This window comes from Bos taurus, chromosome 26 (genome assembly GCF_002263795.3).
Source record: "Bos taurus isolate L1 Dominette 01449 registration number 42190680 breed Hereford chromosome 26, ARS-UCD2.0, whole genome shotgun sequence".
Lineage (NCBI taxonomy): Eukaryota > Metazoa > Chordata > Mammalia > Artiodactyla > Bovidae > Bos > Bos taurus.
The window spans coordinates 24,394,224-24,417,149 of record NC_037353.1 but is presented as its reverse complement, the minus strand read 5'-3'; the positions used below and the strand labels follow the sequence as shown (position 1 = coordinate 24,417,149).

At 50.8% G+C, this 22,926-nt stretch overlaps 2 protein-coding genes across 6 annotated transcripts in view; both read left to right on the top strand.

The window, feature by feature from the left end:
* STN1 (STN1 subunit of CST complex) overlaps window positions 1–3,290 on the top strand; it is a 66,164-nt gene extending 62,874 nt beyond the window's left edge. Inside the window, exon 11 of one of the 2 annotated variants that reach the window (XM_059881843.1) lies at window positions 1,953–3,290. In XM_059881843.1, coding sequence (XP_059737826.1) covers window positions 1,953–2,047 — 95 coding nt within the window. In that variant the 3' untranslated portion in view covers window positions 2,048–3,290. The remainder of the gene's footprint in view (window positions 1–1,952) is intronic. The other variant, XM_024985601.2, reaches the window with a different exon arrangement.
* Window positions 3,291–6,556: 3,266 nt separating this feature from the next.
* Window positions 6,557–22,926, top strand: part of SH3PXD2A (SH3 and PX domains 2A) — a 249,288-nt gene continuing 232,918 nt past the window's right edge. For all 4 annotated transcript variants that reach the window (XM_059882031.1, XM_024985923.2, XM_015460723.3 and 1 more), the window contains exon 1: window positions 6,557–7,115. In XM_059882031.1, coding sequence (XP_059738014.1) covers window positions 7,044–7,115 — 72 coding nt within the window. In that variant the 5' untranslated portion in view covers window positions 6,557–7,043. The remainder of the gene's footprint in view (window positions 7,116–22,926) is intronic.

Below are 22,926 nucleotides of genomic sequence, written 5' to 3'. Positions count from 1 at the left end.
CTCTGCGACCTCATGGACTGCAGTACGCCAGGCTTCCCTGTTCATTGCCAACTCCCGGAGTCTCAGACCCATAAGACCTCACTTTGTCTACCAACCTAGAGCGTGCATGGTACCAGACTACCACCAGAAACCCAGAGATGGGCAGTGACTTCAAAGTCACAAGATTGGGTTGTGGTTGAGTAGGACTAGAACCCAGGATGGGGGACTCTTTGCAGCATGTAGGCATCATTTTCATCAGCAGCGTCGACAAATATCCAATTTTAAAATACAAGCATTCATTGAGTGCCTGGCATGTATAAGGCTCTCTGCTGGGTTGGGGGTGTATGTGGCAGGTGGCCGGGGTGCTGTCATCACGGTGGGGAGGGAAAAGGTGGTGCCACAGTCCAAGTCCATGGTTCTCAGACCCTCACCTGCTTCTTACTGGTTTAGAATGCACAACCTAACTAAGCATAGCAAAGTTTGAAAAAAAATTAAAAGATGTTAATAAGGGTTCAATACAGTAGTGGCTGAACTGTCATAGGGCAATTTTCAATTAGTAGCCAAATGAATGTTTGGTAATTTAACTGTTTTCACCGTTTTCCTGTATGTTGTCATCTTTGAGGTGGTTATGAAGATTACACGGGAGAGGAGGTTGGCTGGGCTCTGCATATGGGAGCTGATCGGATTTGCATGTGCACAAAGGGACTTTGGAGACACACATGGTCCCTGACCTTAAGGAGCATCCTGCCTGGAATAGGCAGGAGAGGGGGTTCTAAGGAGCCTGTGATGCTTGTGTGAATGGAGAATTGGAGTGTCAAGGGAGAGTAACATTCTGGATCTGCAGGCATCTGTAATGCTCTAAATGATTTCTTCTTGCATGTGAATAGGCTTATGAGAGTGGTGAAGGACAAAGATGGGAGATCTGGTACTCCCTAGCTGTGTGGCATTGGGCAGCTTGCTTAGTTTCTCTTGGCCTCAGTTTGTGCCTCTGTAAAATTAAGGACTAAGTAAACTCTCTGATCCCTTCCAGTTGGAAAATTCTTTGGTTCTAAGCATCCTACAGTTCTCTGTTTCTGAAAAATCAGATTTTCAGGTATCAGTCAGTTTGTATCTTTATTTTGGGTCCTCTTTCCCTTATTTATCCTAAACTTCAAAAAAAATGACATTATACTTTGTCATTAGAACTCATATTATGTCCTTGAATTGGAGTCATCCCCAATTCATGGATGGAGGTGGCAAAATAGGGGTTTAGCTAGTCCTCTTCAGCACTACTAACTCCTTGAGCAGATGTCTTCAACACAGACCACCCAGTGTACCTACTGTGTGCCAGGCATGCCGGACATTGAACAAATGAGACACCATCTTGTCTCCAAGGAGCCTTCAGCTAGTGTCAGTCATTGCTGGAAAAGTGCCAGGCACATGCGAGGCACTCAGTAAACATGTGTTGAGCAGAAAGGCATGCCTAAGGCACTGTTGGGAAAGAAGTCTGCATAAGCTTGACACATACCCAGGGAAGAAGGGAGAGTCTGTACCATTTTATACTTACAGTCTCTTGGCTCTACAGCCCCAGGAGAGGGAGATTTTCTCCCATAGGTATTGATTGATAACTTCTACGCAACTAGTCCCCAGAGATCTTGGCACCATGGGGCTGGGTGGGGGCTGGTGCTCAGTTGCTCCCTCCGACTGAGGTAATTGGGAGCACAAGGAGAAGTGGGGGGTCCTCAAGTTGTGCTTCAAGACCCTGAATTTAGGAGATGTCAGGTTGTCGGGGTTTCTTAAACCAGAAGAAGGCCGTCACCTTGTAGCCAAGCATCCTCCCTCTCTCCCCTAGATCTCTTATCCTCAGGTCCATGTTCAAATCCTGATCCAGAAGGAGGAGGGTGAGCAGAAAACCACCAGTGCCTCTTGGGGGAGTGCTTGGACTCACAAGGGGACTCAGGACAGCTAACCCTCTCCTTTTTTTTCCCCTCCAGCAGCTGAACACCCCTCACTAGGGGCTTCTCAGGCTTCACTAGCACTTCCAGAACACCTTGCAGTCCACAGAAGAAGAGTGGCTGTGTGCTGTTAAGAATCTTTTGACCAGGAACCCATGGGTTGTCCAGATTTTCTACCAGCAGCCCTCCCATTTTCCTACAGCCCAGCCCTTTCCTTGCAGAGCTCAGCACTGAGGGTCTGTCCAGGCCTCCCTCCCACTCCCACAAGGAACAGGACTTGCTCAAGGCAGTGATGCCTGGTCTCCTCCTTTCCACAGCACTGGGCATCACTTTCAGATCTTCTTCTCCCAGGACGCCTGCCCAGCATCCACAGTGATTTTTCTATCATCCTCTCTGATACAGAAGCCCGTTGCCTGGTGTCAAGATCTCTCACGGTCTGGAGCCCCTACGCCCTTCCTTCCTTGCTTCGATGTTGGGGGCCAGAGTGAGGTACTCCGCCCGTGACAAAGGTCATGAGGAAGGAGGCTCGACATACGCAAAGGCGGGATCGAGCCTCAGGAGTCCCCCTGGAAATCCTCGAGCGTCTACCCCCATAACCAGAGCCTGCCTACTTTACTACTTTGTCCTCTTACCTACACCTCTGACTTTACGGGGGGCTGTCCCCCACCACCTCTTTCGGAGAAGGAGTTAACCTAGAGCTCCAGTCAATAAAAACTCTTGGGTGTGACAAGAGTGTTTTAACCTACAAACTCCTCTGAAGGTTCTCTAGCCTGCCTGACAGGCTCGTCCGGCCACATGTGATTGCTCACAGCCTCCCAACCGTGAGAGGCACGAGATGCTTTAAACCTTCTAAAAACAGGTTCCTTAGAAAAGTTAGAAAACTATTAGTATAAGTATAATGGGCTGATTAGAAATTGTGTTGGTGCAGGGTTTTTCATTTGTTGAGCCAACGTTTGTTGCTAAGTCTCCATATCCCCTGCCCTTACACACATTAATGAATATATAGAAGGAATAAGTATTAACCTTTGATATTAATCACGTTAGACCTTAGGCTAAGTAAATTCTTTCCTTAACTAAAACCCACTACACCCTCACCCTGTAGGAATGTAACTTTATTTGGGTGGCGTCTGTTTTGAGAATAATCAGCCCTGGAGAAATAAGTGTCCTGATTGACTGACCGCTGTCACAAGGAGAGGGTCGTAAATTGTCAGCAGGCCCCCCTGGCCAGAAGATGATGTAACACCCCTAAGACCTCTGTATACATTTGTGTGAAGCACCTGACTTTAATAAAAGTCAGGACTGCTGTCCCCACGTGACTTTTGTATAACATCTCAGTGTATAAAAACAGACTCTGGAAAATAAAGAATTGGGATCAGTTTCTCGAAATACTGGTCTCCCCATGTCTCTCTCTCTCTCTCACTCTGGCTGAGTCTCCATCTGGAGCGCGGAACCCACCATGCTTACTAATTATGCCTGGGCTTCTAAGATCCGACCGGGGAGGCCTCAGTGTCTCCTCTCCTTCGGGAGAATGGAAGGACGCCTGTGGCCTACATAAGTGGTGCAAACTTCTTGTCTTGAAGTTTTATTGGTCTCCCGAGTAAACCAAGCTACTCAGCCTCTTTTCTCCACTGAATTTTCCTACTGAGCTATCCTCATTCTATCACTCTTTATATCCTTAATTAACGTTTAATTAAGCAATTGTTTCCTGATCCTCGCCTATGCCGTCTCTCCTTCGAATACCCTGGATCAGCCGGGGCAGGACCCTGGCACTTCCTTTTCCTGTGTCTCACTCCCTTCCCTGACTCTCCCCCAGGTGCACACTATCCTCCTGGCCGTCTGTGTATCACTGCAGGTTCAGGGTTCAGTGTCCTCGCTCCACCTTTCCTTCTCCCCCAATCATTCATTCAACAGATTCTCGTACAGTGACTACTAGTGTGGATAAGGTGAAGGTTTGCTACATGAGGAGTGCAAAGAAGTAGGAGATAACTTACAGCCAGTCCTGTGCACCAGCCACTCTCGGAAGAGATGAATGTGTTATGGACAAATACACACAAGTTGAACAGCTTGTGGCAAGTGCAACCGACCTGGAGGACTTCAGAAGAGGCAGAGTATTCCAAGGTATTCTAAACTCTGCCCATAGAGACTTTAGAGACCATACAGAGTCCCTACAACACAGACAGTTTCCTCTAGGAAGTTCTCCTGATTATTCCAGGCCTCCACTTTCTGGAATCCTAAAGGGCATTTCAAATAGAAGGGGGAAAAATTGGAAGCAGAAACAAATTTTACTTTCTTGGGCTCCAAAAATCACTGTGGACAGTGACTGCAGCCATGAGAGTAAAAGATGCTTGCTCCTTGGAAGGAAAGCTATGACAAACCTAGACAGCATAGTAAAAAGTAGAGACATCACTCTGACAAAGGTCGTCTAGTCAAAGCTATGGTTTTCCTAGTAGTCATATAGGGATGTGAGAATTGGACCTTAAAGAAGGCTGAGCACCGAAGAAACAATGCTTTTGATCTGTGGTACTGGAGAAGTCTCTTGGGAGTCTCTTGGAAGCAAGGAGATGAAACCAGTCAATCCTAAAGGAAATCAACCCTGAATACTCATTAGAAGGACTGATGCTGAGGCTGGAGTTCCAACACCTTGGCCACCTAATGCAAAGAGCTGACTCATCGGAAAAGACTGTGATGCTAGGAAAGACTGAAGGCAAAAGGAGAAGGGGTAGCAGAGGATGAGATGTTCAGATAGCATCACTGACTCAATGGACATGAATCTGAGCAAACTCCGGGAGACAGGGGAGGACACAGGAGCCTGGCATGCTGCAGTCCCCGGGGTCACAGAGTCGGACATGACTCAGCAACTGAACAACAATAATAATGGACATTCCCAGGTGGCTCAGAGCTAAGACTCTGCCTGCCAAGCAGGAGATGCAGGTTCGATCCCTAAGTCAGTAAGATCCCCTATAGAAGGAAATGGCAACCCAGTGCCCCAGTATTCTTGCTGGGATAATCCCATGGACAGAGAAGCTTGGCAGGCTACAGTCTGTGGGATCACAGAGTCGGACACAACTGAGCATGCAACGGACATTTTATTACATACTGTCTTCATGGTGTCCCTGTTTCTCGAGTGTACTTTCTTCTCTTTGAGTGAAGGGACAAGCATTTGTCAACTGGATTCAGTCTTTAGTTCCACAAACATCACCTGAATTCTCTCACTCTCTCTCTTTTGTTTTTTAATGCCCTGTAAAGGAGCACAGAATAAGTGCTCAATCAAGCCTAAACTTCTAGAATTTTAGAGAAGAAATTAAAAAAAATATTTTTTAAATGTCAATATCCATACATGATAATTATGAAAAACAAAACAAAAAACCCCCTCAAAATGGTCTCCAAAGGAGTAACTACTGCTAGGAGTTTGGAATGTATGTAGGGACAAGTCTTAAAAGACCATCTAGTTCAGCAGCCCCATTTCACAGAAAACTTTAAAATGACTCTAATGCCTGTGGTATTAAGTGATTTGCTCCAGGTCAACTAATTAGATAGCAGCATCCTTTGGTGTCCTAGCACCCTTCTTCAAGAAAGCTGGAAGGATAATAGGCTACTCTGTACCAAGCAGTTGTGTGAACAGTCTTAGAACTTGGAATCTACATGAGTTCTGACAGTACAGAGAAAAAAGTATTAACACAGTTAGAACTCTTGGCCTCCATTTCAGATGCTTGGCATTGCTCCACAGTCACAAAGTTTATTGTGATTGTGAACAATAGGATTAATTGTGAAGACACTACTTTAAATATTTGAAATTAGAATGGAAAAATGCTGGAAACAGTTGGGGGTGGCGGGTGGGGTGTAAATTGAATTAAATAGTAATTGTGTCCCAAGTCCAGGGATGGACAAGTGACTTGAACAGTAGGTTTTCTAAACCAGAGGGAGAGGTGGTGAGAAAGTCAGAGTCTGGGGCCAGTGATGAGCTGGTCCCCAACTCAGTGGTGGATTTTCCCTTCCCTCCTCCCCGACCTGGAGGAGAGGGTTCCAGGGAAGCCTTAGGCTTAAAGGCAGGAGTGTTATCGTCTTGTAACCTCACTGGTGAATGATATCACAGATTGGTTATCCAGGCTCAGATCGATAAGCGACTCAGGCAGTGGATCGATCACATTTCCGGGGAGAATATACCCTTTGTGACCCGCAGGGGGGCAGGTGGTTTATCAAAAGAGGCTCTGGCTTGAAAGGTTTAATGCCGCCTACTTTCCCAGTCCTTGTCTCCAGCTCAGAGGGCCTGAGCGAAAACGGTGGGGTAATAAACTACTTTTCATGAAAGAGCTCTGGGGGATAGGAGTGGGAGGGGGCCGTAAAGGTGGGGGCCGAAAGGCACAAATCCGCTCCCAGACCGAAAGCCGGGGCGGGGGCGCTCTGGGTTCATTCCCCCTCGCCCCTCCTCCCTCCGAAGCCACCCCGAGTTTCAGTGCCTGGCCAAGTCGCCCAGCGCCGCGCCAGGCCGCTGGCCGCGCTCTCTGCGCGGTGGGGGCGCGCGGGCCCGCTCCGGCCTCTCCGGCCGGGCTGCAGCCCCCCTCCCCGTCGCCCCGAGCCCCTCCCCCGGGCCCGGAGCCCCTCCCCGCGCGCTTCCCCTCTCTCCCCTCCCTTCCCTTCTCTGCCTGCCCGGCCCTGCCTCCGCCTCCTGCGCCCGCAGCCTCCGTCAGCGCCGAGCCCCCCGGAGCCGGAGCGCAGAGAAGGGGCGCCGCCGGCCCCTCCCTAGCGCGCTGACAGCAGGCTCCGGGGCCCCCGCCCCGTCCCCTCGCCGGCGGGACACACCCCCGCCCCTCCTCTGCTCCGCCAGTTCCCGCCGGACCCACCGGGCGGCGGAGAGAGCGGGCGGGCGAGCCGGAGAGCTGCGGCGGCGCGGGAGGGAAGGGGAGCGCGGCAGGCCCACGGGGAGCCGCCCGGGCGCACGGAGCCCGCGTGCCCTCTGAACAGCCCCCGTCCAGCGGCTGTACCTGTGGGCTTGGGGAGCCCGGGCAGCGGCGCGCCGGCCCGAGGTAGCTGGGGAGACCCGGGAACCCGGGAAGCGGGACAAGGAGCCGGGGCCGGACCGGGATGAGAAGGTGACGCCGCCGGGGGGCGCCACTCGCTTTGTGGGGGAAGATGCTCGCCTACTGCGTGCAAGATGCCACCGTGGTGGACGTGGAGAAACGGAGGAACCCCTCCAAGCACTATGTGAGTACGCCCCCACGACTCCTGCGGGAGGCTGGCCAGGAACCCCCTGAGGGCCCCTGGGTGGCCCCTCAGCCCTCTCCGTGTTAAGTCCCGGAGCTGAGCGCCTACAGGGCAGCCTTTGGCGGTGGGGTCTCTTGGCAGGGCTGTGATCTCCAGGGAACCCTTTTCTGACCTTCCTCCACTGCTCCCCCCCACCCCCCCGCCCCACGCCCGTTTTCTTTTTTTGGCATTGGAATTGGCAAGTGGCTGCCCTTGTCTGTTACAACGGTGAAGTCATCTGTCCGCCTGAGCTTTGATGGATGGTGGGGGGAACGTTCTTCAAACCCTTGCTGGGAAGCTCCGTTGGGAAAGAGCATCTTCCCGGCCCTCCCTGGGGGCTCGGGTCGCTCAGGCGCACGCAGATCGAGATGCTTTCAGAGGTTACCCTGGGGACGGACGCCTTGCACGAGCCTCCTACTTGTGCCCTGGTCTCTGTCTCCCCAGGCTTGGGTCTGGGGGGCCGAGAGAAGCCGCCGCTTCTGCCCTACCTCCACCCTCAGCCCTGAGCTTTGATTACCTTCTTAAAGCCCTCGTGTCGGTCGGTGTGAGGAAAATTGTGGCTTTTCCTTTTATCCCTCCTCTGGACGTGACCCTTAACCGGGGTTCATGTCCTCTTAAGTGATGCTCCGTCTCCGACACGAGGAGGGAAATGTTTGCTGTGGTCTCTGAGGAGCGGCCGGCTGCCCCTCCCCCTGCCTTCCCAGACTTAATGAGAAGGGGCTAAGGTTGACCGAGCCGAGCTGGGGGCCAGTAGGACGCGACGCCCCTTCATCTCAGCCCATCCCGTCTTCCCATCCTTCCCACCTTAGGAAGTAAATGGTGTCCTTGGCTCCCGAGGCTGCCAGTCCTAGCAGCTTTGCTCCTGTTCTTGAGACAGAAGAGACAGCAAGGACTGCATCTTATTTGCAAATTAGGCATTTAAAGGAGCATTTAGAATGCTCAAAGCATTAATTTTCACAATTAAAACAGGCTGTGGGTTGCTGCCCTAGACAGCACATTGATCTCTGCCTTTTATTTCCTTGTTGGAAGGGGACTGGATTTGTGCTAATGTCAGCCTCGGGCTACTCTTTCTGTCTTTATCCCCAATAGCTCTGATCTTCGGGTTTCTTTTTAGTGGAATAAATGAGCTTGGACTCAGGTTGGGGAGGAGGTGAACCAAGGAGTCTGGTTCCTGAGGGGACGGAAAGGTGGGTGCTGGTGGGAGGGTTCATCCTTTCCTATCACTGGCCCAGCAGGCATCCCCCCGCCCTGCCCTTTTGAGAAAGCTGTCTTTGGAGGATTTGGGTTCCCATGTGGTCGTCCTCCTCTGAGGCAGATGTCCATTGGCATATCCCAGCCCTTATTATGAAGTCAGCCTTCCTAACTTCTTTTCTCTAATGTTGCAGTTTTAGGGCTTCTTTTCTAGTCCTCAGGTAAGGTAGGCACTGCTTTCAACAGATGGCACTCTCTGTGGATCTTAGGTGAAACATCAGACCTTAGCTATGACCAGTGATGTCCAAGGTTACATACAGATGTGGAACACACTAGCCAGGAGCATTGCTAAAGGGCCTAGGGGCCCGCTGCGAGCAGTGTTGAGAGGTGGTTAGTGCTGAGGCTTTGAGTGAGAGGCTCTCGTTCAAAGCCTGGCTCACATACTGAGTAGCTGTGCAACTTTGGGCAACTTACTGAACCTCCATGTACCTCAGTTTCCTCATTTTTCAAATGAGGATAATAGTAGTATCTACTTCATAGGATTGTCTGGAGAATTATATGAGATCATCCATGCAAAGCACTTAGTGCGGTCCTGGCACATAAGGCACTCATTAGATGGTAGCTTATGATTGGCATGATTCTGACTAAGAAAGCACTTTTGAAAAGCAGCTATTAATGGTCTGGCAAGAAGGAAGAAAGATTTGGGGTTTTAAGATTGCTAATAACTTGTTCTCTGTGAAAAATACAAAAAAAAAGTCCCGTCCAGTTCCATCGACATGATCATTTCCTCCCTTTTCATGGACAGTGTTTTCTGGGATGTGTCCGCTTCCCTTGTTAAGAATCAATGATGCTATATGTGGGCCGGGAGTGATGTCACTGAGCAGACGGGAGCATACAGAGCCCTGAACGCAGGTTGTGGAAAACAGCTAAAAGAGACAGTGTTGTGTGTTATGGAACTGTGGAGCTGGCAGGGACCTGAGGACTCCTGAGACTCCACCCGTTATTTTACAGACAAGGAAACTGAGAACCGGTTGGGGTAGAGTCGCTTGTGACACAGCAAGTCACAGCACCTTGGTCTAACTGGCCTTCTGCCCATCATGTTTGTTGGGTTCATCTAAGCGCCCTGGAAGGCTGGTTGGGGTTGCTGAGGAAGACAAATATCTGGTCATAGCAAGAGGTTCCTGCATGTGCGGGGCATTAATGCATCAGGAGAGGGGGCTGATAGTAGAATGTGTCGATGGGGCCAACAGGGCAGGAGAAGCCAGGCGGGGAGGCAGCACCTCTGAAGCCTAGGGTCGCCTCCTCCCTTGGCCTCTGCAAGGCCGACACCACACACCAGAAGGTCAAGTGTTCTGGCCAAGGCACTTTGGTGTGGGTAGCTGGCAGGACACACTGCGCCCGTGTCATGTATGTCCTGGAAGCCGTTCTGCACTGTAGAAGCTTGCCCTCTTCCCACCTCTCCTGGTGAGGTGATGGTGAATTCTGAGTCTGCAGTTTGGCAAATTGCAGAGCTGAGCGGCTTTATGGGATATGCACGTTAGCCGGAGCTAGCTGATGAGAGGCCTGGGGCCCAAGCAGGAGGGGCTCTGCCGGCTCCAGAACGCTGGGAACACACTGCAGAGGTCTTCTCAGGACATCCAGCCAAAGGCAGGCTTGTCTCTGGGATGGGTGTGGAGCCGCCTAGATACCAAGGGTCTTGTGTTTTGGCCTGTTTATGAAAGGGCAGGCAGGTGACCTGCATCATTTGGGTGGTACTGTCAGCCCTTGGCTTCCTTCCTCTCTGCCAAGGCCTTGCTTGGGATGCTAGGAGGGAGGAGTGTTGGGGGAGGTAGGCAGCTGCTGCTTAGACCAGGCTCCATGCCTGGAGTTGGGCTCCTCTCTCAGCTGTTATGAGCTGTCCCTGGAGAGACCTTAGGTAAACTGGCTTTGGCCTCAGACCACTTGTCTTTCAAACGGTCCTAATGACGCTGGATGCAAACTGCAGTTACCTTTGACAACTTTCCATAAGGATGTGAGCTCTGGTTCACATTCTTTGCACCCACACGCATGTGTAGGTGTAAGTCAAGTCATATGGTGTTGGAGAGGAGCTGGCGCATCTAAAGCAAACAAGAAATTATTTGTTTGGATTTGAGAGGCATTGTGCTTTCGCAGTCATTTCCTCTCCTGATTGTTTATTTCAGACAAATACCAGTCGTGAATGTTCTGATCCTCTACAGGACTCTTCAGGGAATGCAACTAATAGCCAGTGTGAGCAGTTACTGTCATTGGTGCCAGATGCTCAATGTGTAAGATTTCATGTGATTCCTACAGTCCATGCAAAGTCTTTGATTTCTTTATACAGATGGGTGAGCTGAGACGTGGAGAGGTGAGAAGTTGCTCAGGGTCTCCCAGTTAGAGATGTGGGTCCACTCAGGTCACTTCACCTCCAGAGGAAGATACGAACCTACAGTGAGGCCCTTCTCCTCCACTGGAGTTGGTTGTGGAGACCAGGCTCAGATTTACAGGACAACGAGAGAGCAATCCCAGGGGGTGTTTGAGAACTCACTCACTATGTGGGACCTGGTGTCACAGAGGAGAGCATGTGACAGGCAATGGGGGGAGGTCACTGTGAGGCAGGGGATTAGAACAAACCCAAGATGATGTCTGCTCTCCAGTGATGTCTGAGCTGATAAATGAAGGATCCACCCTGGAGAAATAATACATTCTCCTGTGTGTTTAGAGCATCGCAGATTTGGGGCTTGGTCCTGGGAGCTACATTTTTAGGAATTGGGCATAGACCCATTCATTTCTCTGCCTTTCATTTTTTTTCCTTAAGCCCTTAGACTGTGGATCCAGCCCCAGGGGAAGAAGGATGTGCAGCTGCAGTATGGACAGGGTCTTCTCAGGCCAGTCCCACTGTAGAATTACTGGTGTTGGGCAGTTCAGGGTTTGAATCTTGGCTCTGACTCTTCCTGGGTGAGCAGCCTGGAGCCAGCCACTCTGGGTCTCAGTTTCCTCACCTGTAACCTTACAAGGATTTTAGAAAATTGATCTGAGATAATTTGGGGGCAAAGCTTCTACTTTTAGTGTCTTACCTCGTGGCGCTAGTGGTAAAGAGTCCCCCTGCCAATGCAGGAGACAGAAGAGATGTGGGTTCACTCCCTGGGTCGGGAAGATCCCCTGGAGGAGGACATGGTAATCCACTCCAGTATTCTTGCCTGGAGAATCCCATGGACAGAGGAGCCTGGCAAGCTACAGTCCATAGGGTCACAAACAATTGGACACGACTGAAGGAAGTACCTGGCGCCCATCATGGGTACTCAACATACTAGCATCTGTCTGGTGCTCCTTATCACTGAAACCCGTGAGTACATTTAGAATCTGATAGGCGAAGCTGTGAGAGAAGGGAAGACTGAGGCAAAAAAGGAAGGCCAGCTGTTCACAGTCTGATGGGAAAGTGGGCTACATGCCCCGTGGAAAACACTCAACATACAAAAGAAGCAGATAAACAAGGAGCAGCTGTTCAGACCTGGAGGGCTTCCTGGAGCTGTCCAAGTGTTGGCTTGCTGGTGTGTTGGGAAGGAACATGTGTTGGGGGAGCAGAGTGGAGAGGTGCTGCAGGTGAGGGCAAGGTCATATAGGATTCCAGCTCCAAAGTCAGTGCCACACACGGGTCAGCACTCTTCCCTGCTTTCTTTTGGGCTCCCCAGGTGGCTCAGAGGGTCAAGAATCTGCCTGCAATGTAGGAGACATGGGTTCTATCCCTGGGTCAGGAAGATCCCCTAGAGGAGGGCATGGCAACCCACTCCAGTATTCTTGCCTGGGAAATCCCATGGACAGAGGAGCCTGGTAGGCTACAGTTGATAGAGGTGCAGAGTTGGACACCACTGAAGCGACAGAGCACACGTACATGTTTTCTTACTGTCTGTCTGTCTGTCTCTCTCTCTCACACACACATAAGTTTTTTCTCCTGCTCCAAGGAGGGAAGTGATCTAGGGGTGATTCACGGGTCTGACAAAGATTCCTGCTCATGGAACAACCGACCACATCCTTCAAGGCTGATGGAAGAAGGAACACAGTCAGCCATTTATCATGGTCCTCTTTAGAGCCAGCCGAGTGAGGGCTTGGGGGGACAAATCGGGATTGGAATCACCATGTGTGGTGGCAGGCAGAGGGGAGGCAAAGGGAAGGGAAAAATAAACCTATTTGATGTCATTGGAGACCGGTTCCAGATCCAGAAATATAAGCGCCAGCTGCTGCATTTTCCAAAGAGATATTCCGAGGCCAGCATGAGTTAATCGTCGGTGGAGGCAGTGAATTAGAGGAGTGTTGTTAGGACTTCTGACTTTGGGGTTTGCACCACGGTCCCTGGAAATTGCCTTCTAATTTCCTCAGCCTGAGTCACTGACCAGACTATTTCTTGGCCAGAAAAAGCCTAACAGGCAACTCTGTTCTCTTTTGCCTCTTTATTAAATGAAATAAAACAAGTAATAGAGTTATACATACGGTAGTCACACTTACTCCTCTTGAGTTCTCAGAGTCCAGGAACAGGATCATGGGTGAGGACAGGGATCCCGGGAACAGGAAGGACAAGGGGTGTGTGTGGGAAATGAGGTGGAGACTCTGGCTTTGGAAACAGTTTCTGAGTCAGGGCCAGAGGTGTTCTCTGCCGTGGCTATTGCCAACAATAACGGAAGAGTCCAGGAGGGTGATCAGCATTTCAGGAGGCGATTCCCAGGGCTGCGTGTGACTTCTCGCCTGGACCGGGTTGCTTCGGCTGCTGCTCTGTGTAGTGGAGTCAGGACAGGAGGGAGGGAGGGTGGCACACTGGGCCACAAGGAGGCCCCCAGGAGCCTCCAGGTGGCTCACATTAGCAGCGGGTGCTGAGCAGAATCCAGTGAGGACGTCGAGATGCAGTGAGAAGGAGGAGAACCAGTATATGAGTGCCTGCTATGTGCCAGGCAGTGCAGAAGAGACCTTTCAGAGGGGATTTCATTTTAACATCATAACCTCCCCATGAAGTAGGTCAGTGTTTTTATCCCCACTTTACAGGTGTAGAAACTGAGGCCCAGAAAGTTTATGCAGCTCTCACTCAGAGTAATTCAGTGTCAGGGCTGGGATCCTTACTCTGGCATCTGATACCGGAGTCTATGAGCTTGTCACTTTCTTCCCCATTAAAGCCAGGTCAAATGTGAGGAGTGTGAAAGGAACCAAGGAGTCTGGGCCACACCTCCTGAGAGTAAGATGTGTGTCTGGAAGGCTGTATTGTTGGAGAGTTCCTGGTCTCTGCTATCCCCAGGCCAGAATCCTGTCTCTACCACTTACTCCCCTGGGATTCGGTGCAAGTTCCTTCTCTCTCTGTGCCTCAGTTTCCTCACCTGTTAAAAACAAACCAAACCAAACAAACAAACAAAAATGAGGGGGAAATAGGAACTAGCTCAAAGGGCTGTGGTGAAGAGTAAATGAGTCGATAAATGTAAAGAGCTTAGAACAGTAGCTGGCACATATTAAGTGCTGCATAGGCATTTGTACTAATATTGAGACCCACTTCCCTGGGGGCTCAGATGGTAAAGAATCTGCCTACAATGTGGGAGACCTGGGTTCAATTCCTGGATTGGGAATATCCCCTAGAGAAGGAAATGGCAACCTCTCCAGTATTCTTGCCTGGAGAATTCCATGGACAGAGGAACCTGGTGGGCTACAGTCCATGGGGTTGCAAAGAGTTGGACACGACTGAGCAACCAACAGTTTTACTTTCAGAGCTTCAGAAGGAGTTCTCTGTGAACTGGAGTTTTTCAGGGAAGACTGACTGGCGAAGGCCAGCTTCGTGATGGGCCTCAAGGAGTAACTGGGGATGGGGTGGGAAAGAATAGGATTTAGGTGGGAAAAAGAGGGGAAGGCATGCCAAGAAAGGGAAAGCAAAGGTGCTGGAGGTGGAGCATGCAAGGAAAACACGGGCAAAACCCAAGCCGGGAAGGACAGGGAGCAAGGGTGACCAGCTGTTGAGAGCCTCACATACGCATCAAGAGGCTTCACCTCCGCAACTTCCGTTCCTCCCAAGGATTGCAGGGGACAGGACCTGATTGTCACTGTGGGGTCCTTCTGGTGAGCCCCAGAACTGGCTTTAGGGTCATTGTTGCAGCCATGGCGGGAACAGAGCTACCTATGTAGGGATGGGAACCATCTCTGTGTGTTGGGGACTCTACAGTTGGCAGGCCAGCGCCTGGCCCTTCTCTGTTTATAGCTCTTACTCGGAAAGGTCAGGCTGCCTCATAAAAGTTGATTGCACCCCAGAGGTCTTGGGGAATGAGGATGGTGGAGGGGCAGCAAGAAGTGAGGTGTTGACTGCTTTGGGCCTCATCCGTGGAGGGCCCGCTGCCAGGGCCTTATGTCACGGCGAGGTCATTTCCATCTCCAGTCCCCAGCGCTGCCACTCAAGCACCCCAGTGGCAAGAGAGGAGACCCTTGTTCTTGGAGGGCCTGGGGGCTAATGCTGAACAGCTTGCTGGGAGCCCAGGATGTCTCCAAAGTCTCAGCGCCACCTGAAACTTTCAGGCCAGCGTTGTCTTCTATCTCAGCATCTCTCTCACCTGGTTTTAGTTAGAAAGACAGTGCTTCAAACTACCTCTTGGTTTATTTAACCCTCACCCCATTGTCAGATGCCCCAGTAAGCCTGACTCTTTAGGGAAAATGTAATAATAACAGCTAACATTTCTAAATGTTTTTTACGTTCTGAGTTTTACATGGAAACTCTCAAAACAGCGTGCTGAAGTGTGTAGTTACTACCAACATCCGCTTCACGCAGGCCAGGATGCGGAGGTCCAGAGAGCTTAAAATGAATTGCCAAACACCATGCAGCTAAGAAGGTGACCCAGGCCTGCCAGCTCCAAAGCTGACTTTGTTCCCACAGCAGCCTCACAGCCCTTGATCTCTCTTCGCGTCTGGGAAGACCAAGCCCCAAGGAGATTCCACTTGAGGGCTGGCTGGTTGGCTCCTTAAGATGGGAAACCTTCCACATGTCACCTTCCCCACTCGATCTCCATTTGCCCATCTAGAAAATGGGCTCATTGCTTCCTTTCTGGCCTGCTGCCTTGCAGAGGGGAGGGTAGATATGAAAGCTGCTTTGGAAAATGCTGAGCCTAGCGAAAATAGCTGTGTGAAGGGGTCCTAGAACCCTCTGTCTGGTTTCTTCATCATTTGGGAAGGAGATGCTTTACCAAAAGGAGCTCTTCCTGATTGAAGCAAGTTTCTAGACAAGGTCCCTCTGCCGTACTTCTACTCCAAGAAGCCTGTTCAGCTCAGTTCAGTCACTCAGTTGTGTCTGACTCTCTGCAACCCCATGAATTGCAGCACGCCAGGCCTCCCTGTCCATCACCAACTCTCGGAGTTCACTCAAACTCATGTCCACCGAGTCAGTGATGCCATCCAGCCATCTCATCCTCTGTCATCCCCTTCTCCTCCTGCCCCCAATCCCTCCGAGCATCAGAGTCTTTTCCAATGAGTCAACTCTTCGCATGAGGTGGCCAAAGTACTGGAGTTTCAGCTTCAGCATCAGTCCTTCCAAAGAACACCCAGGACTGATCTCCTTTAGGATGGACTGGTTGGATCTCCTTTTCGTCCAAGGGACTCTCAAGAGTCTTCTCCAACACCACAGTTCAAAAGCATCAATTCTTCGGTGCTCAGCTTTCTTCACAGTCCAACTCTCACATCCATACATGACTACTGGAAAAACCATAGCCTTGACTAGACGGACCTTAGTTGGCAAAGTAATGCCTCTGCTTTTGAATATGCTATCTAGGTTGGTTATAACTTTCCTTCCAAGGAGTAAGCGTCTTTTAATTTCAGGGCTGCAATTACCATCTGCAGTGATTTTGGAGCCCCCCAAAATAAAGTCTGACACTGTTTCCACTGTTTCCCCATGTATTTCCCATGAAGTGATGGGACCAGATGCCATGATCTTAGTTTTCTGAATGTTGAGCTTTAAGCCAACTTTTTCACTCTCCTCTTTACTTTCATCAAGAGGCTTTTTAGTTCCTCTTCACTTTCTGCCATAAGGGTGGTATCATCTGCATATCTGAGGTTATTGATATTTCTTCTGGCAATCTGGATTCCAGCTTGTGTTTCTTCCAGCCCAGCGTTTCTCATGATGTACTCTGCATATAAGTTAAAGAAGCAGGGTGACAGTATACAGCCTTGACGGACTCCTTTTCCTATTTGGAACCAGTCTGTTGTTCCATGTCCAGTTCTAACTGTTGCTTCCTGACCTGCATATAGGTTTCTCAAGAGGCAGGTCAGGTGGTCTGGTATTCCCATCTCTTTCAGAATTTTCCACAGTTTATTGTGATCCACACAGTTGTAGCCAGGGTCAATTCAGGACCACTCTAGGCCCTTAGTGAAGATGTTCTCTAGAAAGCCACCTCTGGGAACTTTGCTTCTCTCCAAGTTGGTCATTTCTGTGAACGGGAAATACAGAGCTATTTGCAGTGCCATCTCTGCCTGCTGTCACCTGAGGGGAGGAGGTGACATCCAGGGGGCTGAGCTAGTGATGTGGAAGCAGCTGCACTTTCTGCTCTCCACTCAGCAGCCCTCTCCAGCCTTTGCTGTCATTTCCTTTGCCTGGTGAGGAAGCCGCCCTCCCTGAGCCTGGGTGGAAGTGCGTGGGTGGGGTGGGGGCCGGATCCCTTCCTCTCTGTGTATCAGTGCAGCATAAATTATGCAGCAGGGTTCTGTGGGGGCCCTCCTGTCTGTCTCTGGGATCCCTGGAGTGTGAACTTCAGACCTGGCGGAAATTGATCACTCCAGGGGGTAGGGGGGTGGGGTGCTGCCCAATGCTGATAGTGAACTTCAGGGCGGAGCAAGTGGGGTAAGGGATGGAGCGGATGTGCATTTTAAACCCTGTTTTGTTCATAAAGAGACTGACTCAGAAAATTGAGGTCGCACTGTTAGTCAAGCACAGGGCCAGGTGTGTTGGGCCCCTCGCCCTAGGCGATGCCTGTGTCACACTGTCACTATGACTCACATGTGGGTCCCTCTCCCAGAGGGATCCGGGGTGCTGCCCCAGGGTATCGGGGGCTTCTCCCGGCTCAGCACAGGGTCCTCCTGGGGAGTAGTATTCCTCGTGGAGAGGGCTTGCCTTGCGGCTTTGCCCACCTGAGGGTTCTGAGCACTGAGGGATTGTCTCTGGCGTTTGAAGCGGCTGCTCTGTGAACTCTTTCATGGTAGGCCCCATTCTGACCCAGCTTTATTCCGTTTCCTGATGGCCCAGACCCAAAGGGCTATTTTAAGGGCCTTGCCTGTGTGGGAGAATTTCTCTTTGTAACAACAGGGAGGGAGGCCTGGCATGGTGCTGGCAGTGGGGCTCCGAGAGAATGCAGTTCTTTCCTGAATTCTGCCTCCTGGGCAGGACTCAGCGGGCTCTCAGTACAGGGCCCCGGCACCCAGGAGGGACCCAGTTGCTTGTCCATGAGGGCAGGGCTTCCGAAGGTGGCTGCCCAGGGATTTTTGCTTGCCTAAGCCTAGGCAGCTTGGCAAACTGATCCTTTTCTCGCAGAGCTAAGGCCTGTAATAGGCAATGTCTGGACTTGGGTCTCAAGCGGGGGTTAATTATTGACTTTAGTCATCACTCACTGGCAGTTGGAGAAAAGCAGCCTCATTTTTCCCATGATCACTGGACGTCGCGGCTCCCGGGTAGGGGAAGTGGGGAAGTTGAGTCAGAGAATGTGTGAGTAGAGCCCTTCTAGGTGCAAGCATGGGGCTGGGGCTTCTTATCTGCTGTCTTCTGGAATCCCCATCGCCACCCTGAGCATCATCCCTGTGGGAGGGGCAGCCTCTCACCCTGCGTCAAATGGCCCTGAACAGTGAGAGCCGGGGTTTGAACCCAGATGTCTGCAGGGACAAAGCCCGTGCAGGTTTGATGGCTCACCCATCCCTGCCACACAAAGGTTAGATAGCTAGTTGGAAGTATCAGTCTTTTGTCCTTGCCCCCAGCTGGAGACATCCACACATATCAAAAACTAGCTGCACTGGGTCTTTCTCTACCCACTCTGGTCTTCATCAGACTCTGGTCTCTGTGGCTGTATTTCTCCCTCTGCTTCATGCACCCTTGGGAATCCCAGCCATGATCTGTGGTTCTGTTGGGGTACAGACAGCTGAGAGCACTGCCCTGGGCTGAAGAAGGGAAGTGAACCCAAAGGGTTATGTACAGCAGGCCTTCCCTTGGAAGGCTGGGGCCCTGAAGCTTTATAGTGGTTTTGTCTCTCAAGAGCTTCCCGAGAGGCTGGGGGCCTAGGGAACACATCACGTGGGTCCCTGATAAAACTTCAAGGGTCTGGACTAAACCCTGGTTATCTGCCCACCCTGACCTTCCCCCCAAGCCCCTCCATTGACACATGATGTGGTTGGAGCTGGCACTTGGGATAAGATAACAAGCCTCTTGCTACCCAGAATGGACCCCTAGCAAGGTCTGGCCGCTATTTTGGGATTCAAAGTTTTATTCCCCCCGGACTCTTGTCCAGAGCACTTTTGAAAGCCTGCTCCTTCAGAAGCTCCAGCTGCCGGGGGCTCTCCATCCTCTCCTGGAGGATGGGGGCTAGCATGGCACCGTGGCTGGGAGCAGGGAGTGGTTTACTTCCCTGGCACTTGCAGCCTGCTGCTTGTTCTGGCTAAACTAGGCTCTGGCAACTGGACAGCTCTGGAGAGGGCCTCAGGTGTCCGCATTTGGAAGTTGAGGACATGAGGATGGGAGCAGAGCACAACGCCTCTGCCCCACGGGCTCAGCTCTGAAACTCCTACTGCCTTGTTACACTTGTTCACATGTCTTCTCTGCCATGGGCCTCAGCTTTCTCATCTGTAAAATGTAAATCAGTTCAGTTCAGTCGCTCCGTCGTGTCTGACTCTTTGCGACCCCATGGACTGCAGCACGCCAGGCTGTTACTCTACATAATGTTGGGCGCATGATAGTTTTCAATAAATGACAGCTGTTGTGATTATTATCTTGGTCATCCTTCATGGTTCTTTTTTGTTTGTTGGTTGGTTGGGTTTTTTTGTTTTGTTTTCTAGTTTTTTCCTTTTCGGTTATACTGGGTCTTCGTTGCTGTGTGTGGGATCTCTCTTGCTGCGGTGGCAGGGGCTTCTCTTTGTTATGGAGCATAGGTTCTGGGTGCTCGGGCTTCAGTAGTTGTGGGATGCGAGCTCAGTAGTTCAGTTTTCAGGCTCCAGAGTACAGACTCCATCCTTACGGTGCTTAGTTGCTCCAAGGCGTGTGGAGTCTTCCCAGACCAGGGATCGAACCCATGTCCCTTGCAGTGGCTGGTGGATTCCTGGCCAGTGTACCTCCAGGAAAGTCCTCATGCTTCATGGTTTTGCTTAGTTTCTGTCACCTCTCAGAAGCTTTTTTGACTTCTCATCTTACAATGTCTCCTGTCTGTGAATTTTTATAATGTTTATTGTTTTTACCTCTCCTGTAACTCTTACCAAGAATGACCTTGGGTTGCTCAGTTTGGGGCAAGCCTATGTCTTGACTGGTTAAAAAGCTTGTTGAGGGCTGGACTCTGATCTGATGCTTATTTATATTCATTTATTCATTCATTTTAATACTAATTCATTCATTCAGTTACTCAATCAACATTTGAATGTTAACTGTGTGCCAGGCACTGGGAACATAGCAGGACTGCTAAAAATCCCTGCCCTTTTGGAGCTCACATTCTGATAGGGGAAGGGAAACAATAAACAAATGAAAAATTGGTGAAATCTGGAGTGTGGTAGATGGGGGATAAACATTGTAGAGAAAACTGAGCGGGGGGAGGGAGACAGGGAGTGGCAGCTGTGGTGTGAGTTCCTGTGTTAGCTTTTAGAGCTTGGCCAGGGACAGCCCCCGAGTATAGTGACTTTTGAATAAGATCTGAAGGAGGAGGACAAGTGAGGCCTGCAGATGTTTGGAGGGGAAGTGGTTTATGGAGAGGGAATAGCAAATGCTAAAGCCCTGAGCTAAGACCATGCCTGGCCCTTTCAGGGAGGAACAGGGGGCTGGTGTGGCCCCAGGGCATGAGCAACGGCAGAGCAGTGGGCAGTGAGGTCAGACAGGTAAAGGATCCAGTTTGGGTCCAGACCGAGCAGGGTGCTCTGCTCAGCAGCAAGGCTTCTTGACTTGCTGAAGATGGAAACTGGCCAAAAATACCTACTTGCGTGCAGGGCACCACCATGCTGAAAGCAGTTTCTCCGACTGGGAGCCCGAGGGTGGCAAGCTCCTACAAAGGCGGCAGCCCCCACATCCTCCCGTCTTTAACACCCCTTCCCTAATGCTAGTAGAAGGTCTGGATCACAGTGGGTCCTCAAACAATGAGATAAATCTGTAGATGAAGTCTTTATTCTATTAAACCCCCTTCCTCCTACCCAACTCCTTTTTTTTTTTTTTAAAAAGAACCACAGCTTTTAACTTACAATTGTAGCAATTGGTTATTTGAAATGTCAAGTATATATTCCTGTTCTTGCCTGGGAAATCCCATGGACAGAGGAGCCTGGCAGTCTACAGTCTATGGGGTTGCAAAAAGTCGGACACAACTTAGTGACTAAGCATGCATCCTTGTAATATTCTAAGTGTGGTCAGATCCTCAGGCCAGTCCCCAAAACCTTTCTCATCCATTGAGTAGGTGCAATTATAGCATCAAGAACCAGATGTCTCTAGTTCACCTGTATCACGGGCTAGCTTAGTCCATGTGTAATATCCAGAGAAGCTGTCCTCCACTGTTCAGTGAGAAGGAAACTTCCAGGCTAATTGATGACGATGGTGATGATGATGATAATAATACTACTAATAATATTTGGAGCATGAATTATGTGCCAGTCATTCTGCTAAGCACTTTGCTCATTGAATCCTTACAACAACTTGATGAGAAAAGCACTCTTACAGTCCTTACTTTATTGATGAGAAAACAGAGACACAGAGAGGTTAATTTACCAATGGTTATAAGCTAGGAGGAGGCAGGCCTGGGGTTCTGAGCCAGGCAATGGGGATACAAGCCTCTTGTATCTTATGTCCTGGCCTTCCAGGGAATCCTGCCAGCCAGTCTTGCCACTGCCTAGGTTGTCCATAGACCTTAGATACCAAGTATAGAAGTCAGGGAACAGAGACCACTGGTGGCAGGCAGGAGCGGCACTCTTTGTCCCTGAAACAGGAAAAACCATTTGTTCCTGGAACCTGACACTTCAGGGGGTGGGTTTGCTGTGTGCCATTGTCTTCCTGGGCCATTTACAAGTCCAGCACTTGGGGCTGGGGACGGGGGCGGGGTGGAGTGGGGAGCAATGTGTAGGTTGGTGGAGGCCAGATTAGAGCGTCTGGCAAGACGTTTCTGACACCTAGGCCATTCAGCTCTCAGCAAAGCCCAGCAGGTGGCCAGGGCTGTTGCTTTAGCTGGGAGGGGGCACCTCCCCATCTGCCCTGCCCGGTTTATTGTTGGAATGAGCTGGGCCCTAACTAGTCCTTCCTCTCTTCCCAGGCCCCAAAATAAACAGCAGCTGTTGGCTGTATCTCTCTGTCGCTGCCCGTCTGTCAACAGCCACTGGCTTTCGTTTGGCCCTGCCTCTTTTGGGTTTAATGGCATGGGGCATTGGGGACTTTGCAGAGCCTGCCTTGGTGGCCAGCTGGTGTGCCCTGGCATGCCCTCTCCCAGGCAGTGCTGACCTGTTGGCCACATGCTGGCACTGTCCCCTCCTGCCCTTCAGGTGCTCATGGTGATCACAGAACTCAGGCTCCAGACTCTGAAATCAGTTCTGCTCCTGGCTCTTCTGCTTAGCTGCTGACTTCGCGCAGGTAGCCTAACTCTGAACCTCAGTTTCCTTCTCTGTGAAAATCTGGGCTGCCCCAGTGGCTCAGTGGTAAAAGAATCCACTTGCAATGCAGATGATGTGGGTTCAATCCCTGGGTTGGGAAGATCCCCTGGAGAAGGAAATGGCAACCCACTCCAGTATTCTTGCCGGGGAAATTCCATGGACAGAGGAGCCTGGCGGGCTACAGTCCAGTGTCACAAGAGAGTTAGATGTGACTTAGTGACTAAACAACAACGACAAAAATCTGGTCATGGGTTCTATATCCTGGCATCCTGTGAGGATTAAGACGGTACAGTGCTGTCTGGCTTCTGCCATTGAAGCCAGACTGGCTGAGTCCTCTCTTTAGCACTCAGGAAATTTGTGCCTACCAGGGAGGTACTGGAGCCTTCCCCACCGAAGTTTCTCATCTGGACAACATGGGTAATAAACGCCTCTCCCAGGCTGGTGGTGAGGAGTAGATGAGCAGTGCCAGGCACAGAATAAGAGCTCGATGAATGGAATAATGTGTGCTCCCTTTGACAGATAAGACAGAACACCCCCTGAAAGAGTCATTTGCAGGCACACATTCAAGAACTGACAGAATGGCTCCTCTCCTAAGGGCTGGATTCGCACGGCTGTGCCCGTTCACTTGGCTTTGTTTCTAGCCTGTGTTCAGAACTTCCACTTGAAAGGCTGAGGGTGGGGAGCGGGGGTGATGGCAGAACTGGTTATAAAGCAGGATGCAGGCACAAGCAAGGAAAGCTGGGATTTCTGTTCTACTTGGCAGTGGTTCTGCTGA